The sequence below is a fragment of the Toxotes jaculatrix genome, chromosome 11 (assembly GCF_017976425.1).
Source record: "Toxotes jaculatrix isolate fToxJac2 chromosome 11, fToxJac2.pri, whole genome shotgun sequence".
Taxonomy (NCBI): Eukaryota; Metazoa; Chordata; class Actinopteri; family Toxotidae; genus Toxotes; species Toxotes jaculatrix.
Window position 1 is genome coordinate 7,575,895 of NC_054404.1, and position 21,864 is coordinate 7,597,758.

Consider the following 21,864-nt stretch of genomic DNA (forward strand, 5'->3'; position numbering starts at 1 on the left):
CAGACTGGTTTTCTTCTCTTTTCTTCTCCTCTGTTTTTCATTTCATCCTGACGCCTCTGGAGACACATCAGTAAAGCAGCTCTTCCGTTCCGTACGTCACGTAAACCCACCAATGACCAGGCGTGTTGTGATTGTCTAAAACGTGAGTTGTGCCTCTGTGATGCGGTGCAAGCAAAAACGTAAAGTAATTGGTTGCGCGGTGGAGTTTCTGTTAAATGCCTCTCCAGCTGAAGTGACTTCCCCTCGCAGCACTACTGAGCTTTCTCCTCCCGTAACACTGCAAGCAGAGAGCGAACTTGAGGAACTCTGTTAAACTTTCTATTTAACTTTTTTAAACTTTTTTTTGTTTTTTTGTCTGAATCATGTTTTGGTCAGTGTTGTTGTGCGTAATCGTAGCCTTTGAGTCCTCGCCGGCAGACGCGCAAATTTCCGGTCGGTATGTTGTCGGATGTCCGGCGAGGTGTGACAAGTCAATGTGTCCCCGGCTACCAGCGGACTGCCCGGCGGGACAAACCCTCGACGCCTGCCACTGCTGCCCGGTGTGCGCGTCCGGGGAGGGCGAAGCCTGCGGCGGCAGCGGGAAACTCGGGGACCCCGTGTGCGGAGAGGGGCTGGAGTGCTCTGTCTCCGGCGGGGTGGCATACACTGTCACGGTGAGGAGGAGAAGCAAGAGTGGGATTTGCATGTGTAAAGCCACCGAGCCGGTTTGTGGAAGCGATGGGGTGTCCTACCGGAATATCTGCGAGCTGAAGAGGGTCAGCCGCCGGGCGGAGAAGCTGCAGCAGCCACCTGTTATTTTCATTCAGCGAGGAGCCTGCGGGAAAGGTAATGTTCAGTTTGTTTTGTTCAGGACAACAGGATCAACAAGACTCCAAAACAAAACTGAGATACTGATAAGAAAGGGTAAAAAGATAAAAGTTTTATTGTTGATTGATTAGATTAGTTGATTCTAGACTTGGAATAGTTTCTACGGAGTTAAACCCTTGTTGTTTGTTTGTTGCCACAATACATAATGGTTGCAATTTGTCGATTTGTCAGCCGCTGCCCGTTTTGGCTCAGGTGTCTAGAATAGCTTTGTATTCTGGTGCCATTTCACCTTCATTCTTGTCAACTTGCTCTTGACCATGACCCCTCAAATCCCCCCTGGTTTGAACTTCACACAGATGTGCATTCAGTGGCACACAATCCCCATGTGTCTGCCATAACAAGAGCCACTATTCAAGTGTGTTTCCCTCTTGTTCCTGCATTACAATTAGACTTGATCAGAGAACCGTTTTTTTTTATGCCCAGCTGGATGAAGTCATGAGCTCTCCCCTGATGTAAAGCTTGATGTGAGCCTTTGGATTTTCTCTGGCATACATGAGCAACAGTCACATGGCTATAATCTGCTTGATTGTTTTACACAGCCCATGCCAGGGCAGTCCGCAAAGCATTAGCTGAACAGAAAAGAATTCTCAGAGCCTGATAAGTATGATATAGGTTGTTATTAAACAGTGCTGAAGTGATACATTTGGAATAATTGGTATATGTGAGTGTTTCAGTGAGGACCTGCACTTTATCAGTGTCATGTGAAAAGTATTTCAACCTAATCAGCGGAGCTCAATAATAAACAGACATCAGTCTTCACCTCTGTGAAACAGCACAGCCCAACTGAGAATGCACCATCAGTGAAACTCTTAAATTAGTGAGTCGTTCATCATCATTAATCCACTATGTCTGTGATATATCTTAAAATCCGTCAGATTCAAACACGCACTTGCACACATGTGAGGCTACAGGTGGTAAAGACATTGTATTGTTCTTCTGTTATTGGTGTGTGTGTGTGTGTGTGCATGCATGTGGTTTACATATGTTCATCTGAAGTGGGCACCATGTGTGCAACTGAAAACTTCTGAATGAAGAGGTTCAACACCTGTTGCCGCAAAGACCTATAACTTACCTCAAGGCTTGGAAACTTCAAGCACCCCCCCCCCCCCACACACACAACTCCTTTCCCTGTCTCCTTTCTCTCTCTTAGTGTCTCTCTTCCTCTCTGTGTTTCTGTTGTCACTCATAAATCACACTTAACAGTCACATGAAGGAATTCCTGGCGCTGATTCAAAGCCTCAATTCATCCTCTGTTGAAGACATTTTAAAACAGACAGCAGACACAGAGGAAAACACAAAATTAGCAACCCATATTTTTGGGAAAGGTTTACATGTACATCAAAAAACCGTGTGGGCACGGTGGCGGGGCAGACTGTATCGCCACATTTGTTTGTTAGTCATTTAAGCAACTGAAATGGTTAAGTCATGCCCAGCCAGCTAACCATGTCTGAGCCAGAGCAGGACTGTGGTGAGTGTCATTGATTTTCCAAGGCAACCAGCGAACATTTCCATCGCTGCAATAAAACGAGTCACATTTCATTTTGCTCATCAGCTGTGCCTCTGCCCGAGCTGTTGGTGAATAATGTCGTCTGTAGGATCATCTCTCCTTTTTTAAAATTAACTTTAGCATAAGATTTTCGTCTTAGAAGTGCATTAGTTGACGGTGAAAAAAAACTCAACCCCCTTGGAGCAGCTTTAACTACCCTGCGACCTGGCCCCATGTTAAGAAAACATATGCAACTACGCTGTGCATGATGTCATTTTGTGTCTGGACGGTAAAGATGGTGATTATGCAAGTTGTTCACTTTGGCAAGGAAAATTCGGTCAAACATTACAGTGACTTTGGGGTCATATTTGTTTAAAGTTATTTTTAACAAACATCTTGTTTTTGGCATTTGCAAGCCATTATTGATGATGATAATGGAAACACTGACAGGAAAATTGTTGAGAGACAGAGGGATGACATGCAACAAAAGTCCCCTGCTGGAATCAAACCATCAACCAGACTACCAGCACTCCCCAAGTGACCCCTTTGCGACACAGATCTACATTTGTTTGCTGCTGAGTAAAACTAATATGAGGAATCCGGGTGAACGAAGCTGTGATCCTGCAGATTTCCTAACAATGAGTTTAGGTTTTAATCTAATTGAAAACCCAGTACAAGACTGTACAGCTCTTTAAACCGTTGCTCACTGATGTTGCAGAATGCACTCTGTGACTCTGGCCTGTGACATTGTGCTGAATGTGCACATTCTTCCCCAACTTGTCTTAGCCACTCATAATATTAAAACATCATCGCTGTGCATGTGTCTTTTTTTGTGTTGGTCTATCAGCCTGTGTCCGGTCCTGTTTCCTCATGTCTCTGTCTGTTTTCCTCATCTATTTTCTTTCCTGTTTCACGATGCCTGCAGTTCTGTTGCTTGTTATTTCTTTATTTTTATTTCTACTCGGCCACCTTTGCTGCAGCCTCTTTCATGGACATCTTTTCCTCTTATTTTTCTCATTGCAAAAGGTATTATTCACCCTTTTTAAAATCACATGCCGCACTTCTTTGGGAATGGATCCTATCATCATAGACAAGACTGTGAAAAATTTGTTTCAGCTTCAAACATTTTGTACGGGGGGCGGCGGGGGGCTCAGTTTGCCCAACAGTACAGAATCAGTATGTGAATGAGAGGAAATTACCTTACTGTATTCACATCTAGTTTCTCAAGTCTAGAGGATAAGAAAAAGCTGCGACTGCCTGCAGGCGCCAATAAAACAGCAGGTTCTATGTATGGGAAAATTGAAAAAGAAAAGAAGCTGAGATCTTGCGTGGGGACCCTTGTGGTGAAGGTCAATGTGTAGAGAAGGGAGGGGTAATGAGTGTATGGGGTGATGAAGACAGGGGATCTTTGAATGTGTGTGTGTGAGAGGGAGAGACTGGTTTGAATGCTTTTCCCATCATTGAATGCTTGATTTGACTCCAGAAATAATCTTTTAGACGTCTGATAATTGTTCACTTATGCTTAATTTTATTACGATCTTTTATTTGGAGTCACTTTCCCATGCTCCCCCCAACACTGCCGCATTATGTCAAATGTTTACTTCATCATGTCACAGTATCTTAAAGCAAATCTGTAGGGTGTGTCAGCCTGTTTTGTGAGCATGAATCTGCCTAAGTTACTGCAGAGTAGGAATTTGATCATCTCCCACAAAAGACGACGGTCTTGAATCACTTTTCACCTTTCCCCTTTGTAACCTCTGTGTCATGGCATGGTCTCCTTAAATTATGTATGATTTTATATGTGTATATTTCAAATCCCTTGTATCCCTTGTTTCTAAACTTACTTCAAGCTTTATGTAGTTCAGCCATCTCTAATAATGCAAACCTTGGCTCATCTCTCCTTCTCAACTATAGACCAATCTCTAAACTGAGATTGTGGAAACGAAATAGTTGTTAAATCTTTTGAATAAATTCCAATCTGGCGTTCACCAGAATCCCAACATTGAATATACACTTCTGAGAGTCAAGCGATATTTTGATGCGTACTGATGCTGGTGAGTGTCCAGTTCTCCCCCAACTGGATGTAATGCTATTTATTACAGTATTTTCATTGAGTCTGTTTGGGATTTATCTGTCTTCCATGTAACAATGTGAAAACAATGTGCAAGGGGTCACCCATAGTGATGAAGCTACAGAGAATTATCAGCTGAATCTGCAGTTCCTTTATTGAGCTTCATTAAGTTTCAGCTGTCTGGTCCAACACTTTTCTTTTTACCTCTGGCAACAATTCAGTAGCTGGAAACATTTTATAAAAGTAATATGTAGATTAGACACTAATCAGGAAGCTTTACATGCCTAATTTCTCTCCACACATCAGTGACATTCAGGACTTCAAAGTTAAGGATGAATTAGTAATTTTTTGGCATTTAAGGAGACAGCTGCTTTTGAGTTTGGCTCGTACGTCAATGTGATTCTACAACAGTAAAGCCTCTCTAAGCTCATTTCGGCAGCGAAATAATCTGTCAGGCTTTCTCGTGTTACTGAGCTGTGAGCAACATTTGATTCACGATTTCCCATTTCTCACAAATCATCACCACTGGGCCTATAAGTCTTCTATCATCGCATTTGCTTTGTTGTGGTAGCGGTATGTCTCTGGTAGTAAATTCTAGCATGTGTGAGGAGACAGCAGTCATCATAACACAGTGAAGTGGAAGAGACTGAGAGCCTGTATGGATGCTCCAGAAACAACACAGGTTCTGGACTCTGGATCTGCTCTCTTTAACCATAATCCTATCAGAGCTGACCACGAACCCCCCCGGGTGTGAAGCTAGCATGGAGAAAATGATTACTACTTTTCCATTACTTCTATTTCTTACCATGAGGAGAAGAAGGCAGTGTCGGTCAGTCATTTCACCATTTCCACCCAGACTGAAAAAATCTCAATAGCTATTCAATGGGTTGCCAGAAAATTTAGTACAAACATTCAGGCTTCCCAGATGATGAAACCGAACAACTTTGGTGATCCCCTGACTTTTCCTCCAGTACCACCATGAAGGTTTTTAGTGAAATAATTCAACAACTATAGGATCATTTGCCATGACATTTCGTGCAGTCACAATGTCCCCCTTCAGGATGAAGCTAAATTTGACAGTCTTGAACAGTCTTTTAACTATCAAATTTAGTTCCACGTCAAAAGTTTTATCTGTCCAGTTTTTGGTTTTTGACTGGTTTTTGAAAACTAAAGCGGTTCCCATCATCCTCAGCTGTACTTTCTGTTTAGTGCCAAGCAAATTTTAGCATAACAATGCACTCACTGGTGAGTGCCTATAGATAGATAGATAGATAGATAGATAGATAGATAGATAGATAGATAGATAGACAGATAGATATATAGACAGATAGAATAGAATTAATATGACAGTTCAATGTGATCCAGTGATCATATAATACAAGAATTTTTTCCCCCTGCGGGTTGACAAATGTTTTCATACTGTATAATTTACTGGCTTTCGTTACGGCAAGATGGTGCTCATTCCATGCTTGTGTTAGCTTAACTGCACCTCAAGCGGAAAGTGTCTTTCTCATTCCTTAACCCTTCACTGCAATCACTGATATCCCAGAGCTTGCGGCTGCCTTTAACTTTCGCAAATTCTGTCCTCTAGGAGAATGTAATGACTGAAAATTGTCCTTTTGAGACAAAATAGTTTCGTGGTACGTGGCAAAATAAGGGTTTTACGAACGGAGCGATGAAAAGCTCTGAGGGAAAGGTCTGGGGAGTCTTGATTCATAGCTTTGGTTATACTGTCTTCTGGGTTGGACTTAATTACCAGGTAAATCAGTCAACATTTCCTGACTTGCCCAGTGCTGGATAGATGGTGTGGTGGGTGATTCAGTGAATTTGGCAGTCCTCATACATACAGTGTCAGACAGTATGTGTGTGTTAGTGTTATTATACGTGTGAGGAGCAGTCTGGTCTTGACAAAAGACCTGTTGATGGTTTAAGAATTTAGAGTGTACGTATACAATCAACCATGGGGTAAGATTAGGGTGAAGGTGAAGGTTAAGTATTTATTTGTGCGTTTTAATGCAAGGGTTAAGTGTTTGTAAATGAGTGTGCATGCATGTGTGTCAGACCTGACCTAGACAGTCTCAACCGCAGATGAACTGTGATCTTTTCTTTTCCTCACTGTGTTATGATAAAGGGCAGTTTTATTTCTTGGTTTTCTATTCTCACAGAGCTCTTACATCATGCAGTATTTCAGTGTATCTTTTATTTGTTTTTACTTGTCTGACGTCCTACGTACGTGTGTGTGTGTGTGTTGTATTTCCAGCTCAGGATAATCCAGACAGCCCAAGACACAAATACAACTTCATCGCAGACGTGGTGGAGAGAATTGCTCCGTCTGTAGTTCACATTGAACTTTACCGCAAGTAAGAACTGTGCATCTGTGTGTGTATGGGCCAGAGTGAAACACACTAAAATTTACAGCCCACCTGTGTACTTAACCAGACCACACCAGTCGATAGTGCACCTTTCTCACCACTTCAATCTTTCAACATCCTTTCTTTTCATCGTCTCCCCAGCTTTTATGCTTTCATTTCTGCCTCACGTTCGTCTTTGACACCTCGATTCTTCGCCTGCGTCGTCTCCGTTCTGTCACTCTGTCTTGTAAAGTGGTTCTTTCAGTGTCTGCTCTTCCATCTTTCTCTCACTCAGATCTGCCTCTTATCTTCCCTTTTCTTCCCTCCTCTGCTATCGCTGACTGTGGTTGACTTGAAAACAAGTTTTTCTTTGAGGTTGTGCTGTATGTTTGTTGCTGCAATGTCTGTTTCCCCCTCTTACTGTTTTTATATACTTAATCCCCTCAGCTCACCTCTGAATACTTACACACCTAATGTTTATATATTTGCCTCCTGTTCATGAAACGCATGCTTTTAACTTGCAAGTCTTTCATTGCTGTTACATCATGCATTGGTTTTGGTGTCTTCTCAGTTTGTTTTTCTAGAATAAACCTGTTGAAAGATCAAAGTGAATTGTAATACCCTAATTCTTTATTCTTCCCTCCCACCATTGTCTGCTTCACCCCACAGGATGACGTATTCCAAGAGGGAGGTGGCAGTGGCCAGTGGCTCTGGCTTTGTTGTGTCAGAAGACGGCCAGATTGTGACCAATGCCCATGTCGTGGCCAACAAGCACCGGGTGAAAGTGGAGCTAAAGAGCGGCGCCTCCTATGATGCAAAAATCAAAGACGTGGACGAGAAATCGGACATCGCCCTCATCAAGATCGATGCACCGGTCAGTACAAGTGCTAGACAGTCAGAAGGTCCAGCAAAGAGATAAAAGTAGTAGAGTGGTACCCAGAGGCGTCCTGACATCAAGAAAGTAAAATGCTGATAAAACTATTTGCTTGAACTCCCACATGTTTTCTGCTCGCTTTTATGTGATCACTGCCTATCTCAGTTTGACATTCGGGGGAGTATGGTTATTCACTGTCTTGCTGAGATTGAGAAGAGAAAATCAATACGACTTTCATGAGTGAGATGTGGTAGCAAAGACTTGAAAACTAGAAAACTAAAGACACCTAATAAGGATATTTTCCAAAATGTTGCACTATTCATTTAAAAAAAAATTATACTTTGTCCAAATGAGATGTGATTGGTTTAATTAAGGCCAGAGAAGCAGGTCCTGGGAATTTTTCTCTTATATAATCTTAGTGGAAAAACATTGTTTGTCAAGTTCTGTGAGGTAACAACCCTCCAGATTCACTTAATAGGCCACTGAATTGCCTCGACCTCCAGGATGAGAGTAACAGATCTGGAAGAGTGCAGAATAGAGCAGTTTGATCCACAAATGAACTTTTATGCAAAGATTTACTAGATCAAAACTCACTGTTTTGTAATTCTCCAATTTAACTGCTGGGAAATTTGAAGGCCGTGGAACTGAACTCTGGCATGAAAATGTTCTAAATCCAGGAGATTATTCAGAGAGCAAGCGAAGTAAAGTAGGAATGCAGGTGCAGACAAATGGGACTTTAAAAGACAGATGGCTGGCAGTCAGTTCTGATCCTGCTGGCATTCCAACACAACAGGATGCAAAAATAACGACAGATATTACACAGTTCTCATCACAAGCGGGTGCAGAGATTGTCAGGCATCGACAGGTGAAAACCTATGGCCAGTTTAAAGCCAGTGCTGATATGTAAAAGAAAAGAGGTGAATATATTTCTACGCTTTGCTGCTCAGGACGTTTGGTTGAGGCTGTTTGCTACATTCCCTTTGTATCTCCAGGTCCCTGTCTGTCTGTGTTTGTTTCTCTGTCTACCGGACGAGTCGGATCCACGTTACATGTTAATCACAGCTCTGAAGGAATGCAGGGCAGAAAGCCAGGGCCTATTGACTGGGAGTCATAGCAGAGCCCGGTGCATTACGGAGCTCGCTCTCATGGCTGGGTGACACAGCTGAATAGATGTTCATGACAGCAACACAAGGTGTATTACAAAGACCTCCAATTTTGAAAAGAGGCTGAAACATTCAGGTTTTGTTCAGCTGATAGTGCGAGGAAAGAGTGCAGAAAAGAGCAGTGACAGATGCTTTGTTTTTGTTCGTCCTATAATAAAAGCCGTTCCATCTGTTGATGACAGGCTGCTCTTCACTGGAGGGGGGATGGCTGGTTGTCTTTCCCATGTTTGTTTGCATCGCATGCTCAGTCTGGACTGTGTACAGTCAGCTGATGCAGATTCACGAACGACATGATTGTTCATTTTGTAGACACATGAAAAATGTCATATCGTCCTGGTCAGCTTCCAGAATAACTTGTTTATTTATTGCATGCAGAAATATTTTCCTGCGTTGCACCTACAGTGCATTTGCGGCATTCTCCTGCATGACACCATGACTTATGCGGCTGGTAAACAACAGGTGATTATAATAAAGCAGGTTAAATCTAATCAAATGACAGCCAGCTGTATGCAAGGTGTCATGCTGGTAGAAAACTGATTCAGCATCATGAGTGTACTGGTATTGTGTGCAAGTCATTGTGTGAAGTTGGAGCAGGTCATCCAGGCTGTGAGTCACCAGGAGACCTGTGGTCACTTTGGAAAAGCCACATGATTTGAATGTAACTGGCACTTCTGCTAATGAGGGGGAGTTGGTGTGTGTGTTTGTGTGTGTGTGTGTGTGATATTTGGAGCTAGTGAGAGTTAATACAGAGGGAAATTAGAGGAGCAGTGAGCTATAATGAGAGGGCAGGAAGTCGAGTGTAGTTGTCATTTTGGACATTTAAAAGAGTAAATATAGTCATCCAAACCTGGTGCTACATGGTATTTAATTTCACTACCCAAAGAGAAATAACTGTGCATTTCAGCTTTAATCTCCCTTTACTTAAGGACAGTTCACTGAAGGTTTAGATAACAGAGAGCTGCCAAAGAAGGGTCTCAAAGGCAAGTCCAAGTCAAGTTTTCATTGTACATATGGGCAGCTGAATTAAGACACTTATAAAATGTGAACCTATCTGTTAAGTACTAAGTCTCAGTTCTCAAGCCAGTAAAACAAAAATGTGTCAAATCAAGTAACGAGGAAGAAGTCAGTCTTTCTTCCTTATTTTCTTGCCAGGCAGTGGCTCCATAGAGAATAAAAGAAGAATCAGAGTTTAAGAATCAGGATCCTCTGAACTTAAAAGTGCACACAAACTTAAAATGAGGCCACACACTTCATCTTTGGATCATGAAACATTTCAGATTTAAGTTTGACTTTTTTGAAATATTTCCTCCTCCACAAGCAAGAATCTGGCTCTTTTGTACCAAAGTTACCATATGTGAGTTTGTGACTGCTCTTTAATCTTCCATTCTTCATTAAATAAAAACTAACTGCAGTCAACATCCGCACTCCAGAGTCAGCCACAGATAATCAATAAACAATCGCTCCAGTTTATTAGTGAGAAAGTTTGAAGTTAAGCTTTCCCTCAGAAAAATGACTCTATTCTCTTGTCTTTCTCTTTCCTTTTCTATGTGAAATTGGAGTTTATTGGTAGCAAGGCCCAGTGCGTTCCTGGGGCTGTGGTCTACCCCTCAGCTCTGGGGAATACATTAGTCTGTCTACAGCAGCTGGAACTTCAGAGGGGAAGAGAGAGGGTGGGGGGGAGGGTGGGGGGGGGGGGGGGGGGGGGGGGGAGTGCAGTGCTCACTTGTTCCTGTGTAGAGAGTATGAGGGGAAAAGAGAAATCAAGAGGGACAGAAAGAAGGAGCGATGTGGTCAAGGCCTGGAAAATGGATCCATATGTCTGAAGGACTATGTGAGCTAATAGGCTGAGTGCTCTGTGTGATGTGGCAACATCACAATAAAGACAGAACTCATTGTGCTTCAAGTTTAAAAGGCCTCCCATTAACCTGATTCTCTCACTCAGAACTTGGACGCGGTCTCATTCACTTGGACACACTCACAACGAATTGGATGCGTTCACTTTTACCTGGAAGGACTCACTCTGACTTGAAAGCTTGCTGACTTGGAAGGACATTTATTTAATCATATTAACTTATGATGGCCTCCACGGACCTGCAAGCAACTTGGAATGACTTCAAAATGTACTGTGTAGGGAATTTTCCATATCATTCCAGATCACTTTATCACATGACTCGTGCAGTCATTAACCGTGGAGTGCTTTATACTGCACAGGCAGCTGAATGCAGTGAATGCATTGATACTTGGTTCACAAATCAGAAACAGCTGAACCGTTTGTGGTGGAATTGAACATTTGCTAAACCGCTCCCCACAAACACTGATTATCTCATCATATTTTAGCAACCATAGGCACGGCAAGCCTGTCAAGCTGTGTATGTCTCTATGTGCTGAAATCAGTGTGTGTGTGTGTGCGTGTGTGTGTGTGTGTGTGTGTGTGTGTGTGTGTGTGTGTGTGGATTGAAGGAATGGATTGATCTGTGTGTTTATCTTCTAACAATACTAACAGTTTTCAGTAACTCATGAAATTAAGATAAACTTGTATAGAATATGCTTTTGCCTGCAGCTTTCTGAATTCAAGGGCCCATTATTTCAAATATTACAACAAATTTCACTTGGTAAATCTGCCACCGTTATCATTATAAGACGATTTAACTGTGAAGTGCTAAGATTGAAAGACTGACAAACGTACTTTAGCAAGTAGCAAGAAAATCGGTCAGTCTGTGTAAACATAAGCTGCCTCAAAGAGACGTCAGTCCCACTGAAACTGTTGGATGTAACTCCAATAAATGAGCCATTTACTTAATCCTTATGCTAAAATCAGCTTTACAAGTGTTGCAATGTGGCATCGGCCTCATGTTTCCCATATGGTCCCCTGAAAACAATGGCACTGTTTGTCTCTGTGCTACCCATCACCTAGTATTAGACTCTCAAACCATTCTCTCTGGGAAATTTGCCTGGTGCTGGTTTGGACAGGGCTATTATTGGAATATGTATGTGTGTGTCTGTGTTTGTGTGCAGAGAGGAAAGAGAGGAATGTGCTTCCATGTAGCCATCTGTAGCTGCATTTATCTGTGTGTTTATCAGCAACACTGGGTAAATGTTTCCCCAGGAAGTACAAGATGCCTGCATTTCCCTGGATGAACAGTACTGACAGACAAAAGCAAACTTGCCATAAATTAATCAAATCAAAGTGTGTGTGTGTGTGCGTGTGCGTTTGCGTGCGTGTGTGCATGGATGGGTTTAAGATGGCTCACTGCAGGGACATAGAGGACATGCTCCATTGCCAGTGGAAAGACACTGCATGTTGTCCTTCAGAGGGGAAATGAATCACATCCTCCCCTCCTCCTCGCACAGCCTCCCTCCTTCATCCCTTGTCCCTACAACCAAAATGGTTCCCATGCTTAAGGATGCAGTTAGGTTAGGAAAAGAGCCAAGGAAAACACACAAAACGCAAACACACACACAGTCTTTTGCCCTGCTGGGTCTTGATGCACTTTGTCTTGGCCTACTTTTTGGCTGCGTAATTGTTTTCCAAGCCCTCTGGACAGGCAGTGGCCTTGCCCAAGAGTGTTTTGGCTTGCCAGTCAATGACATCACCTAAGATGTGTATGAGGCGTGATAGAAAAGCTTCAAGTCTACATACACTGCAAATACAATTTGAGGCATTTACTGACCATCAATTCATTTTTATTTTTGCACTAAATAGAAACAAAGCTATGATGCAATTGTGAGAACGGCTAGTTTTTACAAAGGGGGGCTAGATTATATCACCTGATCCTGCCTTTAAGGGTAAGTTCACCAAAATTATGAAAACAGGTTTTTGTCCAGGTTTTGAAATCCTCCTCTGAAATCCAGTACACTCAGTGTAAATGGAGTTTTGCTTGTGGTCCTCACAGCTTTGACATTTAAACAAAAAAAATCCACAGCAACAGGTTTACTCTGCCCAATTCACAGATCTCACTGCAAATTTTTTTTTTTCCGCAGTGAAACCACTTTCTGCAGAAGACAGAAAATGTCTCCATGAAAACCACTGACATTGTGTTCCACTGATTATCCAGAGTAAGATTAACAGCGTTTCTATAAAGAGGTGTTGCTTTTTTAGCCAGCTGTGCCTTTTATTATCTACTAACTCATTTATTGCAAGTGTCGTACATACAGTTTGGGTGTAGGCTTTAGGAAAGTGTAACACATACAGATATGGCTACAACCCTTTAGTTCTTAAACTGGGATCCAGGGACCCTCAGAGGTGCTTGAGTAGATTCCAGTAAGCTCCCCCAGCCACATAAAGAATAGTCTAGACTGCAAAAAACCGCCATAGACATATAAAACCTATAGGAATTGGTATTACAGTCATAGGTTTCACTCTTGCCACTAGTATCTCTGCATGCAGAGAGTGAAACATAATAATGTCCAGTGTCAGGGCTGGAAGATATCCCAGCACTCACAGGGCAAGAAGTGGACTAAATGCTTAAAAGGTTACGTATCACACTGAAACATTTCGGTACTGCATAAATAAAAGTATGACCTAATAGTTTAGGTAAAAGAGAGGTGTAGTTCATATATTTTAAGCTGTTTTCCTGAAACAAATGAACACATAAGACCTCATCTCCTCTCATCATTGTGATTTGTGCAGTTCAAAGTTTTGTGGTGTCTCGCCAGAACTGAGACGCCCTCAAGTCCTCTGAGCTCTCGTGCAAAACTACACAGAGAGGAACATACACAAGGAACTCACAGACATATGTTTGCTCTTACACAGACTAAAAGCCTCCAACATATGGAAACCATAGTGGTTTCCGTACTGGTACAGCAAGGATTTAGTTTTGCCAGTGTGATTTGAACATGCTGATGTTACCTACAACGCAAGGAACTGCTCAGTATAGCAAAGCCCTCCTTCATGTGTTGACCGTGGCTTTGATTATCACCTGCTTCTGTGATATTTACAATGTGTGTAAAAATTGCTGTAAAAGTCACAACATTCACCTACATATCTGTGTTATTTTCAGTCTACCAAACATGCACAAACAGGCGTTCATGCACACGTAATTGAATCACTTACACACCATACAAGCATCCAGACTCGCATCCAGACAAACACACTCACACACACACATACACATACACACACACACTCAGTGTCCCCTCTATCCAACCCCTCAGCCTGATCTTCTGATCCTCTGACTCGATGTTATGCATGAGCATGTTGAAACCTGCCCCATATCTGCATCAGCACAGCCCTGAGGGCATAAGTTCAGACGTCAGCAGTAAAATCCTATACCTTAGTGTACTTATGAGTATTGCAAGGTAGAACTTATTAAAGTATGTTTCCCTGCTTTGAAGTCACCTGTATGAAAGGAGCAGGGGAGCTTAAGTGGCTGAAGTTGAGCTTATATACACTTTGGATTTTGCACAGACCCAACCAAAACAGCTTCTGTGTCTGACTGTGTGTATTTTGAAGTGGTCTGGCTGTATATCTAAGCAGTGCCAGGTGTGTGGGTTTTAATTTACAGACAAGTTTGTGAGGGTTCAGGCTCAGGCAACCTCCTCCCTCTCTTTGTGCGTTCGTATGTGTGTCTGTGTGCGTATATAAATACGCCTGTGACTGGGGCCTAAACTATTAGGCCCCAGCCCATCCCAGCTTGACTGGAGTTAAAGTTTGCACCTGGTCCTCAAGTCATAAAATGGTAGTTAGTGTAATGGCTTTTAAATGAACCTTCAATCTACTGAGGCTGTAACACTAAACAATTCGAGATTTCTATTGTAACTCTGCAGCTTTTTTTCAAGTCAATCTGTTTACTTGTCTGCCAGCTTATCTGTCCTGTAGCCCTTTCACCATGGTGTCCACAGACAAAATCTGTCTGTGTGCCGGAGATTAAGACTCATCTCAGCGAGAAAAGATTGAAAAAAGTCTGGTATTTTTCTGAGCACGTGTGCCTCACAACGACTTCTTCAGTCAGGGCAAACAAAGCTGTTTAGTTCTCCCTCCTTTGATCTGATGCCCCCTTTTCTATCTGATCTAAACACTCAAGAATTTAGAAAACCTGGATTGCTTTGTGATATGGGAGAGAGAAATCTATGCCATCATACTGAAATTCAACAATGACAAAGTGCGAGCATGAAGCAGTCTCCTGCCTAACAAAACAAGAAGCTTTCATTTTCAGAAACTGGATGCTATCCTCGTACACTACATCAGATCTTTTTCAAGAGCTCTGCGGCACATATAGTGTATTTTTCCGAGAAATTTTAAACCAGAAAATTTTTTTTGCTCATGAGCGTCTTTCTGCCAGCGCGGGCTGCATGCATCAACGTAATGTCGTCTCACATTCTTAGACTCTTTTCCTGTGGTTTGTGGTGTTTGTTGTTCCCCTCTTTCACCTTCCTCCTTCCTTCACAAAGTACCAGTGCATCATAACCTTCATCTGAAATAGCAGGGTGAGTCACTTGGGTGGTCAGAAGAGGCGAACTTACATGGCGAGATGATTTTCCACAAGTCATTCCAGATTGATGACTAGTCACGATTAGTAAGTGATATGTAAGCTAAGGGTCTCAACAGAGTTGGTCAGTCTGCATGTTCAGTGTTTGTTCTGCCGTCTCACATGGGCGCTGTTTGATTGTCGGCAAACTGATGCATTTCGCACCCTTTGTACAGGATTTTTCTGAATGAATTGTGATTTTGTGGAGGTGTGTGTGAGCCTGGGCTCGGTAGAGACGTCCATAAGCTCCAAAAACTCTGCCTTGCATGCATTTATTAAGCTCTTTCAGAACACATCGGGATTAACTGCAGTCAAGCTGGTCCTCAAAGCTGACATTTTGGAGATACAAGGTTTTCACCTGATAGCAACAGTCACCATGACACCACTGGTATCACTAACTGTTATCGTAATCATGGTGACCAGCAGTGGCCGAGTCCTGAATGTCTTGGCAGTGACTCGCATCCACCTGACGTCCTCTCTCTCTCTCTCTCTCTCTCAGCTGTGCGTGTGTTTCTCTCTCCATCTGGTTATACTCTTATCTCACGGTGTGAAGGGAGGAGGGGAGCGAGCCTGATTATACAGACTGCTACTCCTGTGTCAGGTGTCTGTTTTTGGCATGTGTTTGCACATGCTGAATGCATGCGTTCTGATTAATGTACACACTTCTGCAGTCTGTGTGTGTGTGTGTCTGCGGGCGCCATGTTTACTTTTAACATCGCCACAATGTTCAAATAAGCCCACAGGCATCAAGAACATGGCCTGTCATGTGTCTGTGTATTTGTGTGTTTTTATGTGTGTGCATGTAAGGTAAGGTGGTTGAAAGGTTCTCTTCCTCAGTTACTGGCTGTCACTATCTTTGTCATCTTCTAATAATAACTTCACCTCCAGGGTCGAGATCGTTTACAGCGAGTTCCAACACACTAACAACTGAATCAAAAGTTTGTGTTAAATTTATCCTCACAATTCAGTTTTCTAATTTCGTTTAATCTAGTTTCAATGAAATCAACTAATTGGGTGTCTGCTCTGAGTTTATTTTGTCTACACCTGCAGACGTCCATAGACACAGCAAAATGTATGCATGCATGGGCAGTGAGTTGTCTTGTTTTATGCCTGAGAATAATATGATTTGTTATTTGCCTGCTATGTCTGAGTGTTAGCCTGGGTATGCGTTTCATTAGGTCCTTTTGTCTGTGTGTGCCAACTTATGTTGCTGTCTCAGTTACCTTGCAGCCTCCCCTGCCACCTATTTATAACCCTGAGTAAACAAAATGGATACACAGGAGCACTCAGTACAGGTCGCCTGCCGTCAGGGCGTCGGGTCTGTGCACAGACTCAACGTGATGTGGCGGTGCGTGGGCTTTGACTGCAGGCTGCCCGGCAGAGATGATTTCATTCAGAAAAGGAAACTGTCACAGCGGATGGATAAATATATCCTTTCTGTGTCTGTCTGCTAAGGGAACTTCTCAGTAGCCTGGTTTCCACTGCTCAGTATAACAGAGCTAACCAGAGCTCAAGGTAGTCATTATTTAGCATATATCAGTCAGTTTTCCAGCATCTGTGGTTTGTTGGCACACACTTGCCATTAGGAGTGATTTGTCAGCTGGGCTACACTTTCAGTCCAACAAATAAGCTTTTGATCTTGATTATTAGCATTTTGACTTGAGTTGTTTGGCATTAATGTCACTTGTGTGCAGTGGAAAAGGAGTAATTGTTTCTGTAGGGGAGCATTGCCATGCAGCATTGAGTGGGTTGTGTTTAGAAGACTTGTGGTTTTGCTGTAATTATTTTCCAACTGTCCACTCATAAATTTGTGATTTTCCTTCTGAGCTCTACTCGTTACAAATCAGTCACCAAAACACGTTAATACCGTGTGGATTTCATATTAAACGGATTAACAATATCACAAAACGTTCCTTTTTTCACATGCAGAATATGTCCAAATAAAGATCATTCTTTCCTGATCTCAACCTGTTAGTACAGCAACACAAAATACTTTCACCTTATCTGCCAGCTCTCGTTACTCATTGAAAACTGTAATATTAGGATTTAGATCTCTTGGATAAAGGATAAAGAGGCACTTGGCAGAGGGGCCTTCACTTTTCACTAACACACAGACCATCGCTCTGCACCATCCTACCAGAACTGATTAGACGCGACTCTTTGAAAGCATCCTAGTAGTTGCTGGTTTTCTTTAACCTGTAGTCACGTTCACTTGGTCACGCAGGGATGACACCTTTTCTGTAAATATGCCAATGCCTTTTGCATTTCTTCAAAATTTTATTTTAGAAATGTTTCATTTTATGTTTGTCTTCAAACTCATTGGTTTACATGACCATAGTTTTATTCTGCAAAGCCTCATGACTCAGTTTTGTTTCTTAGCGACTTTGGCCTCCAGTGATATGAACACTGTCGCCTTGTGTTTCCCTCTTGCAGACCAAGCTGCCTGTGCTGTTGCTGGGCCATTCATCAGACCTGAGACCAGGGGAGTTTGTGGTTGCTATCGGCAGCCCGTTTTCCCTCCAGAATACAGTTACCACAGGAATCGTCAGCACCACTCAGCGAGGGGGCAGAGAGCTGGGCCTTCGCAACTCCGACATGGACTACATTCAGACTGATGCCATCATCAATGTAAGTGAATGATGATGCATCACCATGCAAAAACCTTGTTTTTCCTACAATCACAAATAACAAGTGATGTATCTTTTTGACAGTATGGCAACTCTGGCGGGCCTCTGGTAAATTTGGTAAGCTATTTTTTTTAATTTCAGTGGCAGACATTCCTATGACATGTTAAATTCCATATAATAATTTACAGTTGTTTCTTTTTTTGACCATAAGCTAAGTTGAGGTTTGCTCTTTTAGGATGGTGAGGTGATTGGGATCAACACACTGAAAGTGACAGCTGGCATCTCCTTTGCCATACCCTCAGACAAGATTCGACAGTTCCTTGCAGAGTCCTATGACAGACAGTCCAGAGGTATGAGCTCTCACTGACACAACTCATTTGGTTTTCATTTTGTTGCTTCTATTGAATCACCAGGAGAAAGTGTAAAAATTTTCAGAATTGGCTGAAAGAGTTGGACGAAGATCCCTTGTGCACATGCAGTAAAGGAGCATATAATTCAGTTCACCATCTCTGTGGTTGTTTTTTTTTTTTAAACACCATACGCTCTCTTGAGATACACCGACTCCATTTTTAGCTTTATGAATCTGTGCCCAGCATTACCTAACAGGATCATGACACTGCAAATAAATTACAAAGAAGAAAATGCCAGTATATGTCAGGCTGTTCTTTTATTTTCTGCTTTTCACCCTCTACCTTCCCTAGTGTTTTGGAACTGCACACCACACACATATATTTTATATTTGGTTGCCAACTTGGCTTCTCAATTTGATTTGTTTGTATGATGAAACACACAGTAGATGGAGTAATAAATAATAGACGTGCACACTGCCCTGAAAGACACTTACGAGAATCTGTGATCCACTGTCTGGTATAAAGTAATATTTCTTTCACTCAACTACAGAAAAACTCCCTGGAGGATTTTAATTTTTTTGAGGTCAGCTAACAGCTTCATAAAACCCAGAACAAAGACTGTTGCAGGAGGGTGAATGATTGTATTTGTATTGTGTTGCTGTCTATCTCTAGGGAGAACAGCTGCTAAGAAGAAATATATTGGTGTGAGGATGATGACTCTCACTCCAGCGTAAGTTGCACACTTTAATGTATGTCACCAGTAAAATATCAGCATTAAATCTGCAGAAATGTATTAAATGATTCCCTTTATTATGCTTTAGACAACAGGAAAGTGCAACATTTACATTTCTTGTTTTGTCCTAGATGAAAATGGTGATTGATAACTAGATTCTCCGTTCCCCTTTTCTACCTCTAGACTGGCCAAGGAGCTGAAGACTCGACACCGTGACTTCCCTGACATCACCTCTGGAGCTTACGTTATGGAGGTCATTGCAAAGACGCCAGCTGCAGTGTAAGGATGATACTTTACCCATTGAGCTGTAACACTACGGTTTTCAGAGAAGTGCAAATGCAAGTTGTTTCTGACTCTTTCTGAGCCACGGCCTGTTGTCTTTGGCACTTTATACTACACACATGGATTTAATGCACACAAGACTCTCATCACTCTCCGTGCAGCTCCTGCTCCCCTCTCACAAAGCAAATAGACAGTATATTTAATTTCCTTCCTTTATTTTATTTCTCTCCTCTAACTGTAAAGTGTGGTCACAGACACACACTCAAGCACACACACAGTGTCCCATACATCTGTCTTAGTAGTGCGTAAATTCAGAGCTCAGTCCCGCGTGTCTGGAGTGTCTGGCCTTCTAAAATGTCCCCCTCCTCCCACAATCGCAGCCACCACCACAACTCCAACAGAGTGGGGCTCGGGAGATGCTGAGATCAGCTATTTCCTTCAAACCTCATACAGGGAGGTTACTAGCTGCACTGTGGTTTTCCTGCGCCTGCTAAACCCAGCCCACTCCAGAGTGGTCTCCTCTACAAGGCCTCGTCAGAGTTTACTTATTGCTCAAATCACCCTGCTTTTTGCATAATAACATTTCTGTGGTTCCCTTTAAACTACATGTAATTTTCTAGCCTGCATTTTCATGCTTTTGATCTCACTCTGTTTTGTGTTGTTTTATGGCCTTTGGAAATCTTAACCGTGCTGTAGAGAACCTTCCATTTGCTGTGTTGAAGGTGTCAGAGCAGCTGAGTGTAATGAGTGTAATACTGAGCTGCAGTTGTGTTAATGGCTGCTGTTGCAAGTGAAGGTGTGGTGGTCTGCATTTACATGTGGCTGTGATTAAGCATCTGTGTTGAGGGTTAGCTTTTTGATATCACTGCTGGTTACTGCCTTGGCCTGTGTGTGATTTCAAGGTTTACTAGTTTGTTTTTTCATTGTTTGGCCAACATGTTTTTATTTGCTTAGTGCTCTAAACTTTCTGAGCTATCATCCCATCATTATGGTTCCATCATTAAAATTCTCACAACAGATGATTTTTGACTTTGATTGAGATTTGATTGAGATTGTGCTCACAGACCTGTAAACAAACCTGACTTGAGTACAAGTTAAATGTTTGTATGTAGCACTAGAAACACATAATGTGTAGTGTGTGAGCCATTACATCTGTAGACCATTAAATTAACCTGCTGTTTTTACTCTTCCTACTGAAATATAAAAAGGAAATGGTTGTAACACGTTATGCGAGGAGAGGAAAAGAACTGTCATAAAACCGATGTATTTTACCATTAGAAGATAAAGCTGATGATACTGTATTTTTTTATTATTATTGTCAACAAATTCCACAAAAGGACCAAAATCAACAATACTTTCTGGCTTCCCTACCCTGTCTGAGGTATTCAGCTGCAACTGTCTTGCTTCCGTCTGAAGAATCTTTATAAATGGGTCATAAATATATAATTTCATTTTTTTTTTCTAAAAAAAGCTCAAGATCTGATTAAGATCACATGCAGAGCAGCATTAGCTGTAATTTTTTGCTTATCCACACAACATGTATTTTCTGAGTCATCTCTTCTTCTTCTTCTCTTCTCCAGTGGTGGACTGAAAGAGCACGACGTCATCATCTCCATCAACGGCCAGAGGATCTCATCTGCAACTGATGTCAGTGCCGCCATCAAGAAGGATGACACCTTAAGAGTAGTCGTGCGCCGTGGAAATGAGGACGCTATTCTGACCGTTGTTCCCATGGAGATCGACCCTTGACCCTCCACAAATCACACCACAGGAGCTGGAGCTAGGTTTTACTTATCACCAGTGGACCTTATACTGGAGAGGGGCTTCACTGACACACCCTCTCCTTGTGGCCAAAGGCCAGTGGCGCCACACATCCAGGAAGATTCTGGTTTTGCCTTGAAAGGAACGACTGTACAGATGCTCTTAAAAGCAGTGCTGTACTTTGTTTTCCATGTGTGTTCTCACTTTTAGTCTTTAAAGCTTTTATCAATGCTACTACTGTTTGGTCACAAACATAAGAAGTTGGCATATTGTTTTTATCTGTTTTTTCTTGTTTTGTGTCTTTTTTAATATGGACTTTTGCTCAGTCAGGCCTTTAAAGCAATTTAGAGAGCTGGGTTAAATCAGTTTGTATAATTGTTGTTTTCTAAACTCCTTTTTTTAAGTACTGTAGAATGTTTTTGTTGATTATGTGATGTGTACTAAGAATAAAATAAAGGGTTGACCTTCTTTTGTTTTGACACTCACCATGCTGACTCATTTTCTTTCCATCTCTCTTTCACTCATTTTATAACCATATAAACAGACACGCACATATTTTGAGATGGACTTCACCCCAGGCTGACATTACAATATTTTCTTTGTGTGTGTGCACAGTTTTCATAACACAGGGACATAAAACCAATCAGGATCTGGTTTAAATTTGATTTTATTGCCTTCATATGGGCTTGATAGTGGTCTGGTGTGATTGTTGGGCCAGGGGCTCTGCAGGCTGACCTCAGAGACAGCAGTGCGAGCCAAACGGAGATCCGACCCACGATGCAGTGGCCACAGATGTGGGGCTCGCATGAATACTCTTAGTTTTGTTTACCAC

At 42.1% G+C, this 21,864-nt stretch overlaps 1 protein-coding gene across 1 annotated transcript; it reads left to right on the top strand.

The window, feature by feature from the left end:
* The first annotated feature begins 111 nt into the window (after positions 1–111).
* On the top strand, positions 112–21,511 carry LOC121190051 (serine protease HTRA1A-like). Its single transcript, XM_041050608.1, has 9 exons — positions 112–825; positions 6,685–6,784; positions 7,445–7,649; positions 17,713–17,907; positions 17,991–18,023; positions 18,142–18,256; positions 18,929–18,986; positions 19,173–19,268; positions 20,852–21,511. Exons 1-9 carry the CDS (start codon positions 363–365, stop codon positions 21,018–21,020), a joined length of 1,434 nt encoding a protein of 477 aa, XP_040906542.1. The 5' UTR covers positions 112–362; the 3' UTR covers positions 21,021–21,511.
* The last annotated feature ends 353 nt before the right edge of the window (positions 21,512–21,864 follow it).